The sequence below is a fragment of the Penicillium antarcticum genome, assembly GCF_028974205.1.
Source record: "Penicillium antarcticum strain IBT 31339 chromosome Unknown utg000002l_segment0_segment0, whole genome shotgun sequence".
Lineage (NCBI taxonomy): Eukaryota > Fungi > Ascomycota > Eurotiomycetes > Eurotiales > Aspergillaceae > Penicillium > Penicillium antarcticum.
Window position 1 is genome coordinate 3,640,314 of NW_026695300.1, and position 24,537 is coordinate 3,664,850.

The 24,537-nt window shown below is 49.1% G+C and overlaps 9 protein-coding genes across 9 annotated transcripts; 6 read left to right on the forward strand and 3 right to left on the reverse strand.

Moving 5' to 3' along the window:
- Nucleotides 1-222: 222 nt before the first annotated feature.
- Nucleotides 223-1,347, forward strand: N7508_002347 (fumarylacetoacetate hydrolase family protein; the record flags this gene model as incomplete). The annotated part of the gene is made up of 4 exons (XM_058460413.1): nt 223-502; nt 577-713; nt 781-1,150; nt 1,241-1,347. 4 exons carry the CDS (start codon nt 223-225, stop codon nt 1,345-1,347), a joined length of 894 nt encoding a protein of 297 aa, XP_058323945.1.
- A 1,182-nt stretch (nt 1,348-2,529) lies between these two features.
- N7508_002348 (putative MFS transporter) lies at nt 2,530-4,344 on the reverse strand (the record flags this gene model as incomplete). Its single annotated transcript, XM_058460414.1, has 6 exons — nt 2,530-2,786; nt 2,858-3,153; nt 3,383-3,661; nt 3,723-3,787; nt 3,869-4,060; nt 4,132-4,344. The coding sequence occupies 6 exons, from the start codon at nt 4,342-4,344 to the stop codon at nt 2,530-2,532; spliced, it is 1,302 nt and encodes a 433-aa protein (XP_058323946.1).
- Nucleotides 4,345-7,172: 2,828 nt separating this feature from the next.
- Nucleotides 7,173-8,660, reverse strand: N7508_002349 (uncharacterized protein; the record flags this gene model as incomplete). The annotated part of the gene is made up of 1 exon (XM_058460415.1): nt 7,173-8,660. One exon carries the CDS (start codon nt 8,658-8,660, stop codon nt 7,173-7,175), a length of 1,488 nt encoding a protein of 495 aa, XP_058323947.1.
- Nucleotides 8,661-10,393: 1,733 nt separating this feature from the next.
- met2 (homoserine O-acetyltransferase) lies at nt 10,394-11,988 on the reverse strand (the record flags this gene model as incomplete). Its single annotated transcript, XM_058460416.1, has 3 exons — nt 10,394-11,450; nt 11,503-11,893; nt 11,949-11,988. The coding sequence occupies 3 exons, from the start codon at nt 11,986-11,988 to the stop codon at nt 10,394-10,396; spliced, it is 1,488 nt and encodes a 495-aa protein (XP_058323948.1).
- A 265-nt stretch (nt 11,989-12,253) lies between these two features.
- N7508_002351 (60S ribosomal protein eL30) lies at nt 12,254-12,818 on the forward strand (the record flags this gene model as incomplete). Its single annotated transcript, XM_058460417.1, has 3 exons — nt 12,254-12,323; nt 12,382-12,536; nt 12,723-12,818. The coding sequence occupies 3 exons, from the start codon at nt 12,254-12,256 to the stop codon at nt 12,816-12,818; spliced, it is 321 nt and encodes a 106-aa protein (XP_058323949.1).
- A 662-nt stretch (nt 12,819-13,480) lies between these two features.
- aguA (alpha-glucuronidase) lies at nt 13,481-15,985 on the forward strand (the record flags this gene model as incomplete). The annotated part of the gene is made up of 1 exon (XM_058460418.1): nt 13,481-15,985. One exon carries the CDS (start codon nt 13,481-13,483, stop codon nt 15,983-15,985), a length of 2,505 nt encoding a protein of 834 aa, XP_058323950.1.
- Nucleotides 15,986-16,599: 614 nt separating this feature from the next.
- On the forward strand, nt 16,600-19,113 carry N7508_002353 (uncharacterized protein; the record flags this gene model as incomplete). The annotated part of the gene is made up of 1 exon (XM_058460419.1): nt 16,600-19,113. The coding sequence occupies one exon, from the start codon at nt 16,600-16,602 to the stop codon at nt 19,111-19,113; it is 2,514 nt and encodes an 837-aa protein (XP_058323951.1).
- An 813-nt stretch (nt 19,114-19,926) lies between these two features.
- On the forward strand, nt 19,927-21,723 carry N7508_002354 (SAP domain protein; the record flags this gene model as incomplete). Its single annotated transcript, XM_058460420.1, has 1 exon — nt 19,927-21,723. The coding sequence occupies one exon, from the start codon at nt 19,927-19,929 to the stop codon at nt 21,721-21,723; it is 1,797 nt and encodes a 598-aa protein (XP_058323952.1).
- Nucleotides 21,724-22,136: 413 nt separating this feature from the next.
- N7508_002355 (OSTA/TMEM184 family protein) lies at nt 22,137-23,951 on the forward strand (the record flags this gene model as incomplete). The annotated part of the gene is made up of 5 exons (XM_058460421.1): nt 22,137-22,375; nt 22,459-22,756; nt 22,811-22,936; nt 23,000-23,149; nt 23,202-23,951. 5 exons carry the CDS (start codon nt 22,137-22,139, stop codon nt 23,949-23,951), a joined length of 1,563 nt encoding a protein of 520 aa, XP_058323953.1.
- Nucleotides 23,952-24,537: the final 586 nt, after the last annotated feature.

Consider the following 24,537-nt stretch of genomic DNA (forward strand, 5'->3'; position numbering starts at 1 on the left):
TTTGACCTTAGGGCGGCTGCCGGTCGTGTCAACCGCTGTCTACCTCTCTGTTGCCGAAATTCTGCTGCAACCGGTAACTACGGGATAGATCCCGACCTTTCCCCGGTGGTGTCCTACTCATTGAGTCTTAAGTCCGCATATGAACTATCCCCCGACCGAATAAATATTGAGAGAAAAAAACACTTCATGCTTTCATATCCCACTATATGCCGGACTTTTACCATGTCTCTTCCCTGGAAACGCCTAATCCGCTTTGAGGCCGTTGATGGCCGTATCCTGCGCGGAGAGCCTGTGTTGCCCGAAAACAAGATAATCGATCTTGGATTCATCTCAGAGGCCGATCAGCTTGAAGCTAAGGTCCTTGTTGGAGATGATATCTATGATGTAACTGGACAAACCAAATTGACAACGGAGACGGTGTTGGTCAAGAAGATCCTCTCGCCATTGGCTCAGAGCGATGTGCCTATCTTGCGTTGTGTTGGTCTGAATTACGCCAAGCACAGTACGTGCAGATAATCTATATGTACTACTCCCTTTTTAGAACGATCATACTAACATAGAACCTTCTTGAACTAGTCAAGGAGGCAGGACGCAAGCCTCCTCCATTCCCTTTCATCTTCTTTAAACCCACCACTACTATCCATGACCACGGTGAAGCTGTGGTGATCCCCAAGATTGCCCAGAATGACCAGGCTGACTACGAAGGCGAACTGGTTTGTTTTATCTATAAAAGTGATTAGCATTGCTTAGACATTGAAAGCTGACGAATCTGGACATTAGTGCATCGTGATTGGAAAGGATGCGAAGGACGTCCCAGTGGCAGAAGCCTTGAACTATGTCGCCGCTTACACTGTTGGAAATGACGTTTCCTCCAGAAAGCTTCAGAGAGACCCAGCCTACGCCGGTGTTGTTCCCCAGTGGGGCTTCTCCAAGGGCTTTGATACTTTTGCCCCTCTCGGCCCAGTGTTGGTTGCCGCCTCCGAGATCGCAGATCCAAGCCTGCTACACTTGAAGACCATTATTGATGGTGAAGTCCGCCAAGAAGAGGGGGTCTCCGATCTTTTGTTCGACTGCAAGTATCTCATCTCTTATTTGTCTCAGGGTACTACTCTCCAGAAGGGTAGCGTTATCATGACTGGAACTCCCGGAGGTAAGTGCACGAAGCCAGCGATCCTCCATCTCCTCGGATTCTTGGCAGGGAGAGCCAAACTACAGATCTGTTTCTGATTCTCTTCTCTAGGCGTCGGTGCCGGCATGAACCCTCCCAAGTACTTGATTCCTGGAACTCAGATGGACGTCTTCATTTCAGAGATTGGCACCTTGCGGAACAATGTTGTATTCGCCTGATCTCTGGCAATATCTTAAACAGGGATATTTATTAAAGGTCGATGACAAGCATAGACTTCTATATGTACATAGTTACAACCCCTCCATCCTCAGTTCGTCTAGGGGTGAGGTGCACATTGACTCCAGCTTCAACAACCCCGTACGCATACTCTCCGTTGATGTCAATAATTCTTTCCCATTGGTGAAGATCTAGCACTACCTTTGATTGATTCAATAACAGGTACTCATCCGCAATATCCAAAAGCAAGAACGAGCCAACCGTCTAAGATTATCTGTTTTTGGTTATGTAAATAAGTAGCGAATAAACTTATCCCAGGTTGTTTCCCCGCGAAACTGTCCTCAAAAAAAACTTGGAGCTTGTTTGCAACCTGATCCACATGTCTTGAACGTTATTTCATGATTCTAGCCGCATAAAGCCAGCGATTTGATATCTTTCATCTGTTGAGAAACGGTCACCATATTTGAGACGGTTCTTTTACAGTTGAAGAGCCATATTCTCAATACTGACAGTTGCATTATCATTCCCAACGATCACACGTATCTGAAAATATGCATACTTGTCAGTACATGTAGCAGACATTGCCCAGTAACCAATTTCCAACTTTCCGAGAGTAACTGCAGCCAAGGGTCTGAGGTGGTCGGGAGGATACCGGAAAGGCTGAAGTGAGAATGTCAGAGAATTGGGTTTGATGTAGCTACAGCAGGAATTGGCTGATATCTAGATCTAGAGGTGTGTACATGAGATGTAAGATGTGAGGACTCTGGTGAGGTGGACGGTGCATCCACGCATTCGTTTTGTGCTGGATGCCTGGCAGGTAATGCCTAGTATCTAGCTTCTTATTTGTACTGGCTTCTGGGTTTTCGGCTTACTGTAGGGCTGGTGCTCTCTCTCTCGTTTCGATAACCAGCCTGATTTTCTGCACTGATTGATTGAGGTTGTAAAGAGTTAAGTACGGATCGAGTAGCTAACCAAGGAAAATGGGTGCGACAGCCCTGTTCCCACTATCCGCTCTGTATAATGAAGACAGGTCCAATGTAGTTTCAATACTTTGAAAGATCACATAAAAGTGATACCTTCGAAAAGGCACCTAAAATAACTCAACAGGATGATCTGCCCGGTAAAATACTTCAATGACTCTCCCATAGCTTTGCGATGAAATTATAAGAAAGGCCCGATGCGATTCATTCCCGCCCCCGAGGTCCGTAAAAGTACAGCGGCACGGCCAGGACCAACGTAAGCATGTTTAACATGAACATGATCATATAAACCTGCGTAAACCCCTGGGAGGTGACCCAAGGAACCGCCTCATACAGGAATAGGAAAGCAAGGATATTTTTGAAGATGTTAATGAGAACAAGGCACTGAGCAGCATGCTCCTGATGGCGATGGACCACATAGGTAAGAGCGATGTTTGGTGTGTAGACTTCTCCAAATGAAACTACTCGGTGTCAGCCAAACAAAGCTGTGAAGGACAGAGGAAAGGAGAACAATAGAAAAAAAGCTACTAACCCATTCCAAATCCAAAGGCTATCGCAACCCAGCTGAGCTTGTTCTGGCATGCCAAAGCAAGGGTAATACACCCAGCTGGGGCAATGAACATTCCAGGAAGTAACGAGACAAGTCGTTGCTCGGGCCGAATCACGCCTTTGCTTTTTTTAATGATACACGTGGTGATGGCGTCGGACAGATACCCGCCACCAAAGCAGGCTATTACAAAACCGACCATCGCAGCTATCTCCATGAGGCCTATATCGATGGACGAGAAGTTGTATGGGGGCGGCGTGAGGAGGGTGGACATGGTGAATCTAGAAAACCAAATATTGTAAGTATTCTTCGCTTGACAAGGAAAATGGGAAGTCAAACATCATGATAATCTGCGGGCTCAGGGAACATCCATAGGCATAGATAGCCCACAGTACGGATGGGTGGCGCAATAATAAAAGGGGGTCGACAGCTGTTTTCAAGAAACTTATGCTGGTATCATAGCGAGTCAAGGAAAGACGTTCCTTGAAGGGCAAAAGATGAATCGAGTACCCCGGGCTGTTTGTAGCAACGTTTTCGACCAGACTGGAATTCGATTTTCCAGCCAACTTCTCGACCCTGATGGCTTGCGTTTCTATGTGATCATGAAGTTCGTGATCGGTTCGACGAAAGTTGCTTTCAGGGCAGAAGAAAAATAGAAGGACGAGGTTGGCAGCGGCCAAGGCGACACAGAGCCAAAAATAGCTTCTCCATGTTTGGGCGGCATACTGAACCATAAAGCCAGCGATGAGGGGACCAATAGCCGTTCCACCGGATATGAAGATAACGTATCTTAGAAGCAATGGCCAAGTCAGATGTTTATCGAGTGAGTGACTGATCGGGCTGTACTTACATGGACATCATCGTGGCCCGTTCGTGGAGGAAAAAGAGATCTGCAACTATCTCGGGAACAATGCTCTATAGAGAATTCGTCAGCAAGGACATACCTCTTGTTGGGTGAGAGGACTGAAGGATGCTCTTCAGTATTTAATATCTTACCTCCCCGGCGGCAGCAGCAAAGCCAAGTACGATTCGGGCAGCGAGCAAGCTATCAAAGCTTTTGGCAAGGGCACACCAAATCAAAGCGCCCATCTGCAAGGCCATGGCCACCAAAAGCGACAGTCTTTTGCCGAATTTCAACGCGAGTGGGACCCAGAAAATGTTGCCAATACCAAGGAGGAGAAAGTTAAGCTGTTGAGAGCATGGTGAGCTGGCCGCGGTCCAAGGATTACATGGCACACGTGAAGAGCGGAAGGTTTTACCGTCAAAAGTTGAGTCACTTGATCCTGGGACTTTGAGAAGTCCTGCATAAAGCTCGGTACAGCCACAGAGGGACCAGCACCGGCCATATTAGACACAAGGTTGAATAGGGATGTGGTGAGCACCACTGAAATTTTCAACCAACGTGGCCACCGGAGGGGGTCATGTTTGTGCTCAGTTGGAGGAGGAATGAGATTCACTTCTGTGGATTGCATCTTAGTGGAATCTTTTGAGTAGAAATTCTTTGATGGAATAAACCCATAAGGTGTTTGACTGGTTTAAATAGGAGAGGGACGGATCGACCTAGGGCTACGTAAGATAGGAGACCCCAATTTTCTCCACTCCCCGGTTCGGCTGCTCTACCCCGGACCGTGGATGGTATCCCTGGGCCCAGGTTGTTATGATTATGAAGAAACTCTGGGAAAGGCTGTAATACCTATAAACCCGGAGTACCGAATTGGCAAGCCAATAACGCCCAAGCCCTTATGTGTGATACATCACAAGTCATAGTCCCATTAAAGTCTCTAATCTTACATACTTGGGATTCGAATTTAGATCGTTTCGAAAGAAGCAAGTCGTTGGGCCTCGTTGGGCGTCTCAGGATTTAACTAAAACTTTCCTGCAGTGCATTCGGCTGAGATGGGAGACCAATGAAGTCACCACCTTATGAAGCTTCCGTCTGGAAAAGATATAATGACCATGTCATTGGTTTCCTGTTGGCAAAACTTCATGGGCTTATTTATGGTTGATTGTTGACAACAGCTTTGGGTGTACAGAGTGGGGCACCGAATAAAGATCACCTGACTACCCGGTTCTCCCCCGGTTCTTCCCCGGTTCTTCCCCGGTTCTTCCCCGGTTCTCTTGATACGAGGCAGCCGACAGACGTTTCTTACTTTTCTACACACGTATTGATCGCAGCGAAGGTTGTAAACAGATATGGAACATCTATCACATGTGGGATATGCGCACGGAGATGCTGGGATCAATTTGAGCGCACCAAGTTACGCTGTGAACGCCGACGGATATCGTTAGCTGGCGATGCATGTCTTGCAGAAACATCTAAGATATTTCCATGGTGCTTGCTAGCTGTATGACATGATGTTCGCATGCATCACTAATCAGTGAAATATTGCGATGGATCACGCCCGAAGTGTGTCGTGTGCACCAATTTGGAAATGGAATGCATCTACTCGCCGCCCAGCATGTCGAGGAAACGTCAACTATTTTCCAGATACTAACAAGGTAACCGATGTTCAGGATTTCGGTGCTCAGGTCCAGCGTGCAAACGGCACTTGATCATGCCCTGAATTTATATCAAAGTCGCTTCGGGGGCGGTTTGAGAAAGTACTCCTTTTTCCGCTGCTTAATCTCGACTCACTTCGGCCAAAACCTGTAAACTGCTACACTAGCAATCGACGCTTTGGATGAATGTGTACAAGATCAAGATTTCCACAGCATAATTCATTTACTGCCTTTTCTGTAGAAGGTAACATTAGTTCGCCTTCGGATCTTCTTGACTAGTAGGCCTAAACCCCCAATCAGACTCGGGTTCTCAGAGAATATCAGGATATATATCTTCATAAGATAAGATACTGGAAGAAGTGAAAGGAATGATTCATAACGATACTTATCTATTCCTCTAGAACCGATTTGCGAATATCAAATATAATGTTAATTTCTTCAGGTGCAATCGTTCTCTAACTAATGTTATATTTTATTCCATAAGCGTATAGCAACGACAAGGTACTGTAGTGATATCGTAATACTGAAAGTTGTCATTACCGCTAAATCTTTCAAAGGATTGGAAGCCATGCACGTGGTCAAACAGTGAGACCCCAATGATTACAATGGTGGCCACGTGCCTCATTCACAAAGTAAAGTTTAACGGGACTAAATGGGGGCGCGTAGTTTACGTGGGGGTATCAGAGGAGCATATGAAGACATGGTGAACTTGTACAGACCATCAGGACTCGCCTACTGCCCAGCCTCATTTCACACACCCGCAAAGTGGCAGACAGAGTACTAGCTCAGTTTCACCATCCAAACCAGAGTCTAAAGTTCAGTCCGTTGGTCTGAATTGAAAAGAAAACAATAATTGATCAACTCTACTATAAACAAATCTATATCACCGGATAGCCTTCCAAAAATGACCCCCTCCAGACATGACTGTGGGTTACTGCACCAAATTGCTTACTTTCTGCACAACTGTCCTGAAGTGGCCTAACCTGAAGTGGCCTAACCTGAAGTGGCCTAACCTGAAGTGACCTAAGGATGGCTCCACTGCAGCCGGCAACAACATTTGACCATCCTTATTGTTTAAACAGGTTAACCACTTCAGGTACACACCGGTTGCACTCTGCATGAAATAATCAAAAGTCACGGAATCAATTCTCCAGTGGCCACCATGGATTGACGACATCCATAACCGGAGTTGAAATTTGAACCATAAATTACTGTGTTTCTTCGTTCATTTTGCTTAACATCTTATTTCAATGCACAGGGAAAATATTTAGCCCAGAATAATCCTTGAGGGTAGAGAATCTGACATAGTTACGTCGGTGTGTGACTTGGTCGTACGGCATTCTTTGCATGTTATCGCCACGTTTGTTTATCTTTGTGTTGCAACATTACGTTTGACTATCAAGCTCGACAGAGCTCAAGTTGATCAGATTATATCAAACTCTCTACAAAGAAGAAAGGGGCCTGGAAAGAGTGTGGATGAAAGCTACCTTGTTCTCGCTTTATCACTGCTTGGTAACTTGACAGCGCCAAGAAGTCACATGGCCAATGTTCGGTATTGATGTGCTTCAGCCGCAAAAAAATGATAAGAAGCCAAGTGAAAAGCTATTTATAGAGACCTACTAGAGATATCCAACAAAGCACAAATAAGTAGAAAAAAAAGAGAGAAAAAAAGGGTATCTACATGAAGCATACGGACATCTATCAAGCAAAGCAATAAAACACCACGCCATCACAAAGACCCAGCTAAAAGCAAAGAGAAAAATTCCCAATGAATCCAAGCCCCAATCCAATCCAAAGACCATCAAGAAAACATATCAAACTCAAACCTCGACACCAGCACCACCCTCCCCCTCCTCCTCCTCCCCCCCCCAAACCCAGCCAACTTCCTCAACAAGAGCTGCGCCTTCTCCCTCCTCCGTCTAGGATGCAAACTAGGAACAACAACCGAATAAGCAGTCTCCTGGTGCTTAAACTCATTAACGGGATACGAAGACGAAGAATAAGACAGATTCCGACTTGAGGCTGCATCCGGACCGGCCCACCACTGAACGGGATATCCCCCATGGCGACTTGACTCATCTCCGCTGGTGGATACGCTCCCCCAGCGCCCTTCTCCATTCGCATTTGCGCTCAATGGTGTCTCGCTGTAGATACTTGGGTCTCGACTTTCCCAGATGTTCCTCGTGAGCCACTCGCGCGAATCGAAGATTTGGGAGGTGGCGTTGGCGTTGGAACTGTAGAATCGATTGGAGGGTTTTTCCTTCTTGAATGCTGTTTCCTTTTGTTTTTGTTTTTCTTCGTCGGCGAGACGTTGAATGTCTTTGCTAGCGCGCAGCCAGGTCTGTCCTTCTTCGCCGAGACAGGGTGGAGTCGGTGTCTCAGTCTCAGATGTGGTGGAGGTGGTTGAGGCGTTGATCTCGGTTTCGGAGACGGTAATCGTTGCCGTTGACTGTTCTTTTTCGGTTTGCGGGTTTTCGATTATTGGGCTGGGTGGCGTTGTTTGTCCCGAGCGCCATTCGTCGTTGGCTTGGTCTGGACTATAGGGGAAAGGTACTGGGCTTGAGGAGTGCGAGCGTGCCAGCCTTAATGGGTAGTCGGGTTGGATGCTGCCTCTGTCTGCGAGGCTTTGGACTAGGCTTTCACCGCGGGAACGGGCTCTTTCTGAGGTTGGGCTGTGGGGTGGTGAGACTGAGGATTGTTTGTTGTAGAATCTGGCTGATGAGACGCTGTTTCCGTATGGTCGGCCTGTTTGTTGGGGGGAGTTGAAACTCATGCCGACGCCCGAATCGTGCATCTCCGTGTTGGCATCTGTTGCTGGCTCGATAGGCTTGGCGGATGAGAGAAGGGTGTTCTGGTCTACGGACGTTGATATTTCGGTGGTGGACTGGCTAGCAGCCTTTTTATTTGTCCAGTCGGGCACGGCACTTTGATATGACAGGCCGATGGGGATGCCACGGTCGATGCTGTGAGATAGTAGGGCGCAGGCATGTTTGATATCAAGCACTAAGTCTTCGTCGATATTCTGACGCTCAATGAACGGTGATGCAGGGCGGAAGAACCCCAGCTCATCTGTGAAGTTGTAGCACCTGCTGGCATCAATGCTGTCCCACATCGTGTTCTCGCCGTATGTTGGGGATTCAGGATTCGTTGCGGAGCGAGGCCGACTGCTGCAGGGACTGACTTCGCCGGAAGAGACCATCGTGCAAGCACGGTCTCGTGTCAAACTGCTTCGGGTGAAGGTGAGACGATGGCGCATTTTGAGTGCTCTTGTTGATAACTTGCGCTCCATCTTGGTGGTATAGTGTTTGAGAACGGTTTGTTTATTCTCCGAAATAGTCTCACCGGGGAGATTAGATGTGATAGATGGTAGCGAAATAGACGAGATAGAGAGTAAAGAAACAAGAGTAGAGAAGTCAAGTCAAGGGACAAGTGGGCAAACAATGAGAGCGACCTGCCAACGCCAGATATGCTTCAGAATGCTCCACTGCTGCTAATCCACAGGATCTCAATGATCCAGTTAATTTCCCGAGATATGTGTGATGTCAATAGCAATTATTGCTAGCAGTGTAGTTGTGTAGTGTCCCGTTGTCGGTGCGACTGGGTGGTATGCGGGGTGAAGAATGTGGAAAGAATCACATTATAAGAGAAACGGAGTAATTAAAGAGAAATGTCTTAGCTTTAAGGGCGTTCTCATTCGTTTGGCCCCCGGTCTCAACGAAGATAGGCTGAAATAGAGGCAGATACACCTTCGACGCCTAACCCCATTAGCTCGCAGCAGGATAAGCGATCAAACAACTCAGTGGTCCGCTCAAGCACTTAGGGCTGGATCGGCACATCAAGCGCCCCCCAAATCTGCAGCTAAGAACTCCATTTATCACGGAGCTCAAGCCACTTTAGAGATAGCCATACCTAAATTGGTTCAGATCTCCTAATAACAAGTCTAGACTCAACCGTTAGTGTGGCCCCTTTTCAGGTTTCGAACGGTCGCAAAGAAACCGGGTTTTGGGGTCCAACACATACTGAGACATGCTTGGACTTTTTACGAAATGGAACGTTATCAACGTCTCAAAGGGTCTAAGCACTAGGACTTGCGCTAGCGCCTCTTTGTCTTGGTGAGTCAAAAGTTGACGCCACTGTTCCAAAAGCAATCGGCGTAAGATGTAAATAAATTCAAAATCAAAGGATTGCTGCAATGTGCCCAGGAGATGGTCAGTGCAGATCTGGCTCCACTTGTAAAACAAGCACTTCCACCGAACTCCGTTGTAGCTGCCCATCTGAATATGTATAATGTTGGAAATCCCAAGTCCATTGCCCCAGTGTTTGTTTACTGAAGCTAGCTTTGGAACTAATTTAGGCCCTAAATCAGCTCAATCCATGGATACACTTTCGACCGCAATCCAGATTCGCTTCGGCTCACCACAGTCCCATAGTCGGATATCGTAGCCCTCGTATAATCGAATATTTCCCGGAGTTGCCGGTCAGATTCTGGGGAAGGGCGTATTTAGAGTTGAGGCTTATCATCTGCTGAGCACAGCCAGATACCCGTGGCGTTGGTGGCTCACATCGTCAACTTACGATATGTTAAGAACAAATGTATAATGGGTAAAATGCCCGAGTTGTGGATTTTATTTTAAACGGTGCGACTATGTCGCGATAGCTTATGGCCATCGAATCGAAGTGACCCATCACCCCCGGAGGTTTCCTCCCGGAGAAAATTGACCCAGAGGGCGGGTCTGATGGAGAGCAGTTGGATGCTTCTTTGACAGTCTTCTCGGACACGGACAAAACCAAGTGAGAGACGGGAGAGGCAGTTGGATGCTCATCTCCCTGACTGGCGGAACGGAAAAAAGAACGGCAACCTACTTCCCCTGTGCCATGGCATCCACCGGGGCGCGGATCCCACCAAATCTACTCTCATAGTTGATGAAGAGAGAGACAGGCGGGGATAGGGGCCCAGAGTGGAGTCATGGGATGGCTGCAGAAATCACTGCGCCTAACAATGCCATATGAAGGAGCATCGCTCTACCAAGCGGTGATATCCTCCACCTCGGCCTCGCCGAAAGTGCTGCTCTTGGTCAGTTTTTTGACACTAGCCACAGCTGCAGCACCGTCTGTCGACTTCGACATGATGTCGGGCAAGACCTCGTTGAAGAAATCAACAATGTGGCGGTTGACCTGCTCGAACTGAAGCAGGAAGGCATCGTGACCCTCGGGGCTGTCGATCCGCTTTAGGCGCGAGTCGGGAATACCGGCAGCGACCTCTTGCTGCTCTGCAAAGGTGAAGAGACCATCAGATTCGATGCCAAGGACGAGGGCGGGTTGCTCAACACGTCCTAAAGCCTCCAGAACGGTATCGTCAGCAGCAGGGTCTGCACGGTGGCGAGAAACATCGTGAGTGTCAAGCTTGCGAGTCATAGCGATGTAGCAGTTGGCGTCAAATCGCTTGACGAATTTGTCACCCTGATAACGGAGGTACGACTGCGCCGAGAAGTAGGTTGGCGGGCGAGGGCGACCACTTGGGGTAAGTTTGGGCTTCGATTCATCCTCTGGGACAAAGGTCTTCGTGCCTGAGAATTGAGGATCCATGAACTGGACCTCAGACTGAGGAGCCGGGGATCCTTGTCTGCTTTCGGAGCGCGAAGTCGTACCACCACGGTGTCCATCATTGTGAATGGCCCAGTGCTCATTGGGAGGAGTGGGCTGCTTTTCAACGCCGTTGATGTTCAATCTCTTGGTTGGGTCAGGCACATTGCGACCGAATCGTGACTCAAACGAGTTGCGGCTGCGGTAAGTCAAAAGTGCGGACATGCGAGCAGCTCCGAGACCGGTGGAAGGGGGGTCATTGAACGGATAGTAGCCGTCATCATACTTGGGATCGCTGTAGATGCTCTGTCTCTGGGCCTCACCCCAGCTGATGCACCAAGCGGAATGGCGTGCCGAGGTAGCAATTGGCACGATAGCACGCACATAGTCCTTGCCGAAGAAGGAGTATTCCAGGGTAAGCATTCCACCCATGGATCCGCCTACGACGGCAGCGATCTGCTTGACACCAAGGTCATCCAAGACAAGCTTGTGGATGCTGATAAAAGAGTTAGAACATATTGATATGTCGGACTGAACAATTGACTTACTTGACGTCATCACGGACAGTGGTCAGGGGGAACTCGGGTCCATAGTAGCCATTTTCAGGCTTGCCATCCTTATAAGTCACAGCACTGGCACTTCCATACGGACTGCCCAAACTGTTCAGGCAGACCACGAAGAACCGAGAAACATCGAATGCTTGACCAGGACCGCCGAGAAGAGGTCCCCACCAGTCCGCAACATCCGCACTGCCACTCAGGGCGTGACAGATGACCAAAACATTATCGCCAGCAGGAGCGAGGGTTCCACGTGTGGTATAGGCGACTGGGACATTGTACAGTGTAACACCGGATTCGAGCTTGAAGGAAGGGACAATTGCGATTGATTGATCTTCAATCAATTGTGCATAGGGGTTCTCAGGTTGCGAAGCGACTCTCTCTACGGGATTTAGTAGCGGTTCTTCTGGGGGATGGGATGAGGGGCATAGACTGACGGAGTCGCGCAGTGGGGGCACTGCTAGTTTCAGTGGCCATGATGAAAGGACAGACAATCAAAAGACAAAAGATACAAAAGGATGAAATGAAGAAATAAACCTGTAATGAGTCAAACCCCGCGGGCCGAACGCCAATAATGGGGGTGACGGCAGAATCAGGCGGTAGATGAGGGGATTGGTCACGTGTAAAAGTCACGTGCTAGGGCTTCTCCCATTTTCACACAAAAACTTTCTTCCTTCTCAAATTTGGTCTTCCGTCCATCACTCAATCACCAACCAACCACCCAACCAAAAAAACCGTCAAAATGGTCAAGGCTAAGAAGTCCGGTGACACCCTCGCCTCGCGCCTCGCGCTGGTCATGAAGTCTGGCAAGGGTAAGCTCATCGCTCAATTCCTCGATCGCACAAAATGGGATTCTAATCATCTTTGCAGTTACCATGGGTACCAAGTCCACCATGAAGACTCTCCGCTCCGGCAAGGCTAAGCTGGTCCTCATCTCCGGCAACTGCCCTCCCCTGCGCAAGTCTGAGCTCGAGTACTACGCCATGCTCGCCAAGACCCCTGTTCACCACTTCAACGGCAACAACGTACGTCTTTTCCCTTTCCCCCGGGTCGGCAATCTGAACAAAACTGGTTGCCGTACCTAGGAGTCAGCTCCACTACTCAGAGAAGAAGTCGGTCAAAAATACCACTTCGGAGAGTGAAGTTGCTCAACGATGGGACTGCCGAAAGGTATCCCGGAGAGCTTGAATCTGAAACTAACTCCCGTATAGATTGAGCTCGGCACCGCTTGCGGTAAGCTCTTCCGCTGCTCCGCCATGGCTATCCTCGATGCCGGTGACTCCGACATCCTGAGCCGTGAGGCTTAAGCGTCTCGTATTGTTGGGACCTCTTAAAAAAAATACAACCTTGAACCAATTTTCTTACGGTCAATGATGAATTATGATATTCCCCCTAGGCAATTCTAGACAAGGGTGCCGGAGATATTAAGCTGCTTTGCACCTCATTTCGTCCTGGGCAGTGATCTTCAATGGTGGAAACCATCTGATAGAATAGCCTAAATGTAATACCCCAAATGCAGTCTTTTATCATGAGTTTGGGATGTAGTACCCGTGTGCCCTGGACTCATGTTACCGGTCCTCCGCCGTGTTTACAATCTAAGCTTAATGTCATGCTTAACCGCAGCGACATGGTATTGTTTGCCTGCTTAACCCTGTCAGCATTTTCATTTAACCTGACGAACGCTCCCTCTTTCCCTGCTGCAGGACCCCCACGCCATCTCCACATTGTTTGCGGGGAAGCACGATACCCTTTAAATCTTCCGAAGATTTCCCTTAACCCTCGCATTTGTCTAATGATATAGCCTGTACGATGGGACTTTAGCATGCCTTATTTAGCCTGAAGTTATTCCATGCGTCACCCGGCATTCTACCAATAACCTGACGTCGATGGCGGGGTGGTATAAAAGGGTCAATCGACCTGCATTGAGAGGCAAGTAGTAGCTTCATACGTCCGAGAAGCTCTATTAAATATGCGTGCGCTTTTCCTACTAGCTTCCTTGGGCTTTGCAGCAGCCGAAGATGGTTTGAATGGCTGGTTACGTTATGCATCATTGCCTTGTTCGAAATCATGCCATTCCAACCTTCCTTCTACCATTGTCACCCTCAATTCCACCGAGAGTAGTCCGGTATATATTGCTGGCACGGAATTGCACAAAGGACTGAAGGGTGTCTATAGAAAAGACGTGCGAGTCTCCCACAAATGCAAGACATCCTCCTCTGTCATTGTTGGTACCGTCGATCAATATCGCAAGACTTGCGGCGCGATACACAGCATACCTGAACTGGAAGACGATGGCTTCTGGCTTAGCACCAAAGGGGACGCCGTTCAAATTCTGGGGCAAAATGAGAGGGGCGCGCTCTATGGTACCTTCGAGTACTTGTCGATGATTTCACAGGGAAATTTCTCCAGGGTTGCCTATGCATCCAATCCGTCGCAGCCCATCCGCTGGGTGAACCAATGGGACAATATGGACGGAAGTATCGAGCGTGGCTATGGTGGTCCTTCTATTTTCTTTAAGAACGGACAGATTGTCGAAGATTTGACTCGTGTCGCTGAATACGCACGTCTCTTAGCCTCCATTAAAATCAATGCCGTTGTCATCAACAACGTCAACGCCAATGCTACACTCTTGGACCCAAAGAACATTGACGGTTTTGGTCGAGTAGCTGATGTCTTCCGGCCATATGGTATCCAGGTTGGCATGTCTCTCAACTTTGCCTCGCCCCAAACATACGGTGGTCTGAGTACCTTCGATCCCCTTGATGAATCTGTTATCAAGTGGTGGTCGGACATTACTGCCCAGATCTATAAGCGTGTTCCTGACATGGCTGGCTACCTCGTCAAGGCGGATTCCGAAGGCCAGCCTGGTCCACAAACGTACAACAGGACCCTCGCCGATGCAGCAAATCTCTTCGCCAAAGAAGTTCAACCATATGGTGGTATCGTTATGTACCGTGCCTTTGTCTACAACCAACTCAACGAATCTGTCTGGACTGCAGATCGTGCAAAGGCAGCTGTCAACTTCTTCAAAGAGCTAGATGGTGAATTTGACGACAATGTGGTGATCCAGATCAAGTTTGGACCTATCGATTTCCAAGTTCGCGAGCCAGTATCGCCTTTGTTCGCGAATCTACCCAATACCAACATGGCAATCGAGCTGCAAGTAACGCAAGAGTATCTTGGCCAACAGTCCCACTTGGTATATCTGCCTCCACTCTGGAAGACTATCTTGGACTTCGATCTTCGAGTCGACCACCAACCATCGCTCGTTCGTGACATTGTAGCTGGCAAGCGCTTCAATCGCAAATTTGGTGGCTCAGCAGCTGTTGTCAACGTCGGTACAAATACCACCTGGCTTGGAAGCCACCTTTCCATGTCAAACCTATACGCCTACGGGCGCCTGGCGTGGAGTTCAACAGATGACGCGCAAGACATCCTACACGACTGGATCCGCCTCACCTTCGGTCTAGACCGTAAAGTCCTAGACACAATTACCCACATGTCCATGGTGTCATGGCCCGCCTACGAACAATACAGCGGCAATCTAGGAATTCAAACTCTGACCGACATCCTCTACACCCACTACGGTCCTAACCCCGCCTCCCAGGACAACAACGGTTGGGGCCAATGGACCCGCGCAGACCAGGCAAGCATTGGAATGGACAGAACCGTGAAGAATGGCACGGGATACTCAGGCCAATATCCCGACGAAATCGCAACCATGTATGAGAACATCAATACAACACCCGATGACCTACTCTTATGGTTCCATCATGTCGACTATACCCACCGCCTAAAATCAGGCAAGACTGTCATCCAACACTTCTACGATGCCCACTACACCGGCGCAGAGACAGCGCAGACATTCCTTACCCAGTGGGAATCGCTTCAGGGGAAGATAGACCAGGAGCGATACAGTCATGTCCGTCACTTCTTGGATTACCAAACTGGTCACTCAATTGTTTGGAGAGATGCCATCAACGATTTTTACCATAATCTCTCTGGTATCCCCGACGAAGCAAAGCGCGTCAGTCATCACCCATGGCGCATCGAAGCTGAGAGTATGACGCTAGATGGGTACAAACCATATACCGTCACTCCCTTCGAAACGGCTTCGGGGTCTCTTGCTATCGTCACGGAGTCTAATAGCACTGCTGGCACTGCTGTAACCAAAGTGCCATTTGCTTCAGGCACATATGATATCGCTGTTAATTACTATGATCTTTACGGTGGTCAGTCTCAGTGGACCATCTCCTTCAACGATCGGAAGGTGGGCGAGTGGGTTGGAAATAGCGAAGATACTTTCAGCCATACACCTTCTATCTACTTGGACGGACATTCGGCTATGCGTATCAAGTTCCGAGGCATCAAGGTGAAGAAGGGCGATACGTTGAAGATTGTCGGTCAACCCGATGGTGTTGAATCGGCTCCTTTGGACTATGTGGCTTTCTTGCCAGCGGGGATTGTAGATTAAATGGGGTCTCAGCCAACTATCAAACCCGAAGTTCATCCTGGGCTATCTGGGTCTACTTTTTCTCTAGCTCTTATTTGTGTAGAAATGAAGACCTCGTTCCTTGGGTTTCATCACTAAAACAAAGTGGAGCATAGTAGTCGTCATGATTGACAAAAACAAGATTGGCAAAGTGTGTGGAATTAACAGCGCGACCATAAACAACGGAATTTCAGAAAATGACCGAAAGATCAACTTAAACAAAAAAAAAAAAAGAAGATAGTTTGGCTGTTCCACCCCGTTTCCCCACAATCCGATCCCGGGGTAAAAGAGAGCGAGAGTTCTGCAGAAGAAAGAAAACCGAAGATACTCCACCTTTTGGCGCAGAATGAACTCGGAAATGCCGGGGCCCTCTTTACCGAAGCATCTGCTCGGGAAATTGGGGGGGGCGGGGGCATCTAAACAGGTGCCTTCGCTCCAATTAAATATCCCCCGGTCCTGTCCTTGAGCACCAGGACGCCTTGTTCTAGCAACTATTCTCCGGTATGATCTTCTCTCGAAATGCCCTTGTATGGGCACTCGGCATCTCCTCCATATTGAATGTCGGGTTAGCAGCAGAGCAAAGGTAAATAGTCACCATGCAGCTGGCCTTTGATCATATCGCTAACGACTACACCAGAGGAACAATCGTTTACGCAGAAACATGCGCTACCAAGTCCTCCAGCAAAGGCTCACAATCATGCTTCACCTTATCCGAGTCTAACCCAACAGTGACCCTTGACTATGGCACAGAAATAGGCGGCTTCCCCCTATTCCAGGCAAAGTCCCTATTAGCACCAGTACAAATAGAAGCCAAATACACCGAGGCAAAAAGCGGCCTGGAAAATGCATCTGGCGACGGTCCTTGGACCTTCAGCAATGGTCTCACCAATACCTTCCGGGTAGAGACATTCAATGTCACCGAACCTGGACATATTGAATCCTATTTCATCCAGGGAGGTCTGCGCTGGCAGCAACTGCGCCTACTCAATGCAAAGGGCAGTATCCGCATCTGCGGTGTGGGTATCCGCTCTTTGAATGATCGAACATCAGTCGATGCCTTACCTGGTTATTTCGAAAGTTCGAACTCTTCATATAATGAAATCTGGGCTCTTGGTCCGCGGGCTGTGCAGCAGGCTTGTATTGAGAAGGGTGCTGCGCCTTCGACTTGGGATGTTACTTCTGACGGTGTTCTTTTGCGTGGACAGCAGTCGGCGCAGTCTGTTCTTGGAGCTACCTTTACTAACTATACGATGTCGTTTATGACGAAGATTCTTCGTGGTGGCACGGGATGGAGGGTTGCTAACGGTATTCTCGGCTTTGGTCCTTCGTTCGTTATTACGACTGATTATGCTTCGGAGTCCACATTCATCAATACGAACAAGACCCTTCTGCCTGCGAATAAGCTTGCTGTGGCCTATGGGTGGAATTTGGTCAATCAGACTAGTTTGGAGGGTGGCCCTGTATCGTATTACTCTCTACCTTTTGATGTAAAAGAGGGAGAATGGGTCCAGGTTACAACGACTATAAAGTCGACTGGCTATGATGTGTCGATCAACAATTCCTCAGCAATACATGTTCCGCTATCGGCCCTTCAGCCAACGTACAACTACCTTGGATCGGCTGCTGATGAGTACAGCGGTACATGGGGATTCGGACCTTATCAAGACCAGGTGGCATATGTGAGGGATGTTGAAGTGCACGCGCAGAACGGCACCCTCCTTTATGACAACCCAATGACTAGCACATCTGTTCTTGAAGAATACGGCGTCATGCCAAACAGGAACTCCGTGTGTCTGGATGGTGCCAAGCGAGATCGACTAGTCTGGTCTGGAGATTTCAGCCATACTTCCCGTATCATCGCTGCAAGCACACACCGGGAGGATTTTATCAAGGGCACTCTTGCCTATCTACTTGATAGACAGATGGCCTCCGGCGAGTTCGCCGGATACTTCTCCATGTCCCCTTCTATGGGACAGTCCTCCAAATACACCTCAACCTACCATTCCGTCGGTCTGGAAGACTATCAACTACTCTTCCTAAATGCATTTGCTCGATATTATCTCTACTTCGCAGACAAAAAATTCCTCGAAAAATATTGGTTCCAAGTGAAAACAGGGGTCGAATCTATTCTTTCACTAGTCGATAGCTCCTCAGGGCTGGCATCAGGATCTTTCTTCCTTGGCGCTGCAAATGGCACCGCTGCATCCTCCCTCCTCGTCTATACCCTCAAGCACATGGCAACACTAGCAGACAACGTCGGCGAAGCCGCTACATCTGCACATTGGAGATTCGTCGCCGCGGGCGTCAGTAAAGCCATCAACAAGAGGCTCTGGAGCAACAATCTCGGAACATATGGTATCAGCACGACATCTCTCAACGAGACCTCAATCGCCGGCACAGCATGGGCGATTCTCGCCGATGTCGCAGACTCAACACAAGCCGAATCAGCCATTGCAGCTTTGTCTAGTCTCCGAAATGGAATTGGCTACAAGACCCTCTCAACTACCGAATCTAGCGCAGAGCTTTCACCATTCATTTCTGGATTCCTGCTTGAGGCTCTCTTGAAACATTCGCGGAATATCACCGCGCCCTCGGCTGCCACTACCGCTGCGATCTCAACTCTCCTCTCGGGACTCTGGCCTGCAATGATCGATAATGATGAATATTACACCGGTACAAGCTGGGAGTATGTATTCCCCGATGGTCGTCCAGGATTGGATTTGTATACTTCGCATGCACACCCCTGGGGCGCGGCGCCGACATTTGTCTTGACGGAGTATGTTCTCGGTGTTCAACCTACTGCTCCTGGGTTTTCTGAATGGGTCTTCAAGCCTGCGGTACTTACGCCGGGTGTCTCTTGGGCTAGAGGGAGGGTTCCTACTCCTCATGGGTCTATTGAGGCGAGTTGGAAGTTAAGGGAGGAAGTGAAGGAGGTTGATTTGAGGATTTGTTCGCCGAGGGAGACTAAAGGGACTGTTTTTTTGGCTATTCCTGTGAAATCGGCTAAAATTAATGGGTTGAAGAAGGGTATTAGTTCGGCTGGTGGTTTTTCGTTGGATGTTACTGGTGGACAGTGTTCGGAGATTGTGCTTGCGCTTCCACATAGCTAACAAACGAAAATGGCGGTTCGCGTTTCAGGTTCAGCGCGCGGTTTCTCTGGCTTTTGTCTCTGCGGGCATTGTCGGGTTATCGGTATTCGATATTGGGATTGTTTTGGTGGGGAGACGCGTCGTGCTGTCCGTGTTGGCGGGCATCCTTCCGTAGTTAGTTTAGTGTATGGGGTTTCAGATCTAATGAATTAAACGTTGTGAGCGCTAAAATCTCGGAACAGATTGAGAGTTTCAATACTTCTCATCACGTGGTACCTTGAATGCTATTGATACCCACAGTGCAGCAAAGCACTTGGCTTCAATGAAGTAAAAGACTACAAAATTTTAGTTACATTTCTATCTTGCTTTTTATGATGACTATTTGATCGAATTTAAATTTCGATCGGATATGCTGGCCTGTAGGCTTAGACTGCACATACAAAGCTTTATTCTGAAGAAGGCCTCGGGGACCCGGGATATATATGTTTGCAGGGAAGGTGAAATGTAGGAGAAGGCGGATTGTTTGTCAGCACCTATCAACCTTTAAAATACCTTTCAATTAGATGAACAAATTGTATATTAGTCTATCATTTCCCGAAATACTCAAAGGTATCTTCAGTCTTTCATTTTTTTTATAGAGTGAGTTCGAGAGTTTATGCAAAAGGACCGCATTAGTCCAAATGCGGTTAGCCCCGACATCATCGGCGCGCAGCTCCATCGCGTCCCCAGATTCAATCCCTGCACTCATGCAATGCGCCCAATGCCACTTTTCTTGACCTGAGCCACTTTTCCCCCCCCTCAAATTTCAAACTTACATGTGAAAGTTCTCTCACGATGACTGACTACTCGTCATGGAAGGTGCCTGAGTTAAAGGCCGAGCTCAAGAGACGTGCCGTCCCTCAGACTGGGCTTCGTCTTAAACAGCAGTTCATTGACAAATTACTTGAGCTTGACTCACAGACAGACCAGGGCGAGAACGGCGAGACTGCAGCTCCAGAAGAAACGACGGACGAACAGCCTTCTGCGCCGGAACCTGCGGCGCAAGCACCAGAGCCCGAGGCAGAGCAACCACAGATTGAACAGCCCAAACAGCCCGAACAGCCCGAACAGCCCGAGGAACTGAAGGATCCGATCGCAGAAGAAAAAGACACACAAGCTTCAATCGCTGTATCTGACAAGGCCTATGAAGAAACGAAAGGAGACCCGTTGGCACAGGCAGTGATCCCAGCCGAGTCGCAAAAAGTCGAACATGTCGCAAAGCCGGCAGAGGAGGTACACACAGAAAAACCCCTCTCCCCCAGCGGTGCTCAGAAGTCTCCGGTTGCCTCCCAGCAGATGGAGGTGAATGAACCAACCCAGGTGCCCCAGGACGCAAGCAAAGAAGGCTCTGCGAAGTCCGAAGAAAAGTCAACTCTGTCAGCTCCCCAAACATCTGGAGCCAACACTGGAGTATCGACCCCTCTTCCCACCGAAGAGGCTTTGGAGGATACCCGCAAACGCAAGCGGCGCAGCCAGAGCCCTGCTCCTTCACAAGAAGAAATTGCGAACCGAAAGGCTCGTGCAATGGAGGAAGCCCCGCGTGTCTTAATGACAGAAGAAAAGGAGACTGTGGGTCGTGATGAAGTTAAGCCGCCGTCAGATCGTGACACAAAACAACCCACCGAGGCCTCTGCGGATGCGCAAACACCCCACAACAAGCCAAGCGCTCGCTTCCGTGATCTATTTGCACCCTCTGATGCAGCTCTTCCACCCGCCTCCGGCTCCGAAGACGTTAAGATGGAAGATGTTGATGTGGAACCTGCAAGGCACGCTGCTACCGCTGCCCTCTACATTGAAGGCTTGATGCGCCCACTGCAACCAGTCGCACTCCGCAAACATCTGGCCAGTCTTGCATCTGCCCCGGGACTCCCCGGCTCTGATACCATCATTGATTTCTACCTTGACTCCATCAAAACCCATTGCTTTGTCAGTTTCACCAGCGTTGCCGCAGCCTCGCGGGTCCGGTCTGCTGTTCATGGAACTGTATGGCCAAACGAGCGCAACCGCAAAAGCCTCTGGGCAGACTTCATCCCGCACGATAAAATCAAAGAATGGATACAGACCGAGGAGGCATCCCGGGATCGCGCCGGTCCTGCCCCACGCTGGGAAGTCACATACGAAACAACTGATAATGGAACCACAGCCACCCTGGCCGAGGCGGGCTCGAAGCAGCGCCCCGCCCCTACTCAGCGGGACCCGGGTTTCAATCGTACTCCTCCATTGGGTCCGCGCAGTAGTATGCCACATATCGACCGTCGTCCTTCCGATGCGCCTCCCGCACCCTCAGAACGCCCCGGACAAGGCTTCAAGCCCCTGGACGAAAGATTTAAGTCGACTACTGCGAAGCCTAAGCTCTACTACCTACCTGTCCCCCGCCCCATTGCCGACAAGCGCCTGGACCAATTTGATGACCTCATCGAGAAAGGAACGTTCCCCCGCCGTGGCGGTGATGAAATGCGCCGCATTACATTTGAAGACGAAGATCGCTTTGTGGATATCGGCCCGGAAAGATTTGGTGCACCTGGCCCTCGACCTGGCATGGGACGTGGTCGCGGACGCGGCGGACGACGTGGGGATTCCTGGCGTGCCTGATTGTAAGGTAAAGAGAAAAGCAAAATGAGAATCTAGGCTATTGTCCCAGACGTGTACAATAGGAGCTTAGCATGTATGAATATCGCACGGTGAATACATTGACAGGTGTACGAGTACTCCGATATCTCCACAAGGCTGTGAAAGGCTGAGCCAAGCCATATAAATAGACCAAGCCTTCCAAGGGCCGATGATCCTTGGTACTTAACCCGATTGGCAAAGAATTTCAAGGGGGAAAAAAATACGCCAAAACCGACCAAAAGAAATAGCTGAAACACAAAGAAAAAAAGGACTTTCTCATTTCCTTCAGGGCCTCAGACGATTGTGGCGCTCTCCTGTCGATCCGGATAAGATAAACAGTCTGAAAAAAGGTTACCTCCTTCACTAACCCCAGTCGACCTGAACACTCTCCAGTCATGGGCTGGACAGTGTGCAATACTACTCTAGAGACCCAGAAGAGTATGTCCCGCACCCCCTGGATCGCATTCCATGCTGATCAAACAGTCGAGGAGGTCGAGCTCTGGGATGGCGGCCTTACATTTCACCACCTGTCGCTCCTGGTGGGCGGCGCTTGCGCCCTCTTCGCCTGCGGCGTCTCGATATTTCTGATCATGCAGCATGCAATGCATTACAGCAAACCGATCGAACAGCGACAGTAAGATTTATTCCGTGGACCCCGAATCCTAAGCGCAAGTCAAGCATCGCATCGTTAACATGACCTTTTGTTTCTGCCTGCAGTATTATCCGCATCCTATTTATGGTCCCCGTCTACTCCCTTGTCGCATGGCTCAGCATCTTCTTCTACCATGATTCCGTCTATTTCGAAGTTCTCGGCGATTGCTACGAGGCTTTCTGTATCTCCGCCTTCTTCTCCCTCATGTGCCACTATATCGCTCCCGATCTACACAGTCAGAAGGACTACTTCCGTGGGATTCAGCCTAAGCCGTGGCTTTTGCCGTTGAATTGGTTTGCTAGGTGTTGTGGTGGTGATCGCGGCATTTGGCGGAACCCACGCAGTGGATTGACTTGGTTCAATGTAAGAGGGTGGATACTATGATTAAGGGACTGTCAGGGTGCTGACTATTTGCAGATTGTCTGGGCTGGCGTTTTCCAGTACTGTGTTATTCGTGTGGCCATGACTATTGTCGCGGTTGTTACGCAGGCTTTGGGCTTGTACTGCGAGGCATCCCTCAGTCCCGCCTTTGCGCATATCTGGGTATGTCATGATATTTCTGGATATTTGGTGTCTCTCTTACTGATCTGATGTTCAATCTTTCAGACACTCGTCTTTGAATCAATCTCCGTCACCATTGCGATGTACTGCTTGATTCAGTTCTACCACCAGACTAGCCAAGACATCAAGCAACACCGGCCATTTGTGAAGATCTTGTCGATCAAGCTCGTCATTTTCCTTTCCTTCTGGCAGTCGGTAAGTTGATCAATATTCGCCATTTGAAAAAGCAGGCCCTCACACATTCTAGACACTTATTAGTCTTCTCGTCTCCGGTGGCGCCATCCAAGCAAGCAAGAAGATTGCACTTGCAGATCTCAAAACTGGCCTTCCAGAAGTGATGATCAACATTGAAATGGCCATCTTCGGCTGTCTACATCTCTGGGCTTTCTCATGGAAGCCCTACATCCTAAATAACCAAAGCGAAGTCACCGACTTCTACGGCAACGGCAAGACCGCCTACGAAGGCGGACGCTACGGTGCCAGAGCACTAGTCGATGCCATGAACCCACTGGATCTCTTGAAGGCAATCGGCCGCAGTGCGCGCTGGCTAGTCGTCGGCCGCAAAACCCGCACGCTAGACCCAAGCTACCAGCCCCGGGACCAACCTCCGCAAGCAGGTAGCGAACTCACAACCGGAACAGCATACCAAGGCGCCGCAACAACAATGACAGGTGGCCGAGGAGGCCGTTACACACCCGACGAAGAAGGCGCCGTGCTTCTCGCCCACGCACAGTCAAACCCAGAGATTGCACTAATGGGCAACTCGCCCTACGCCTCCGACTTCGACGACCACGTCCACGACCCCTCAACCCGCTTCTACGGCCAAAGCTCGTCGCCTTATGAAGACTCTGCTCTCCGCGCCCATGATCCCCTTCAGTCTGATGCGGTGGTCCACCCATACCCATCGGATGGTCCGCTCCGCCAGCAGGTCCCCATGCCCATGCCAGACCCCTATCAGCCTCCACCTCCCTACCCTGATAACAACCACCATTTATGATGAAGTCACTAATGAATTGGTATATGTCTTGTGCTAAGAGGGCTGGTGGTGTTGCATTTTTGCATTTGCATGCATCCCCTCGAAGCAATACATTTTGTTCTAGCCTCACGCTACCCATGAGCATGCCTCCGAGAACCTAACGTTTGTGTTGTTTTATTTTCCTTTTCGTTTTGCCTCTTTGATATTCTCATTTCTCTGCTTGTGCCTTCTTTTGGATATGAATACCCGCCATATTCGTATATCGGCATGTTTTTCTTTTCTTTTTTCTTCTTCTCTGCTGTCCCATTTTTGATGTCAGATTCCTGTCTTTGCACCTTTTCTGGTATGGCAGCTAGATCGTATCTATTGTATAGTATTTCTACTCCCAATCGCAGTATGCAGTGTCATTGACGAATAAAGTGTTCTATGCCCCACCTGTTTCCAGATTAGTATGAAGCTACACGTGAAACTTGAGTAGCGAATCAAGTGATAGAATCATAAAGGTGTTCGTTATCTCATCTTAAGGATGGGCCAGGAAATCGGAAACCACGCAAGAAAAGTAAGTAATAAATACAAGGCCCAGATCCCCATAACTTATGCAATACGC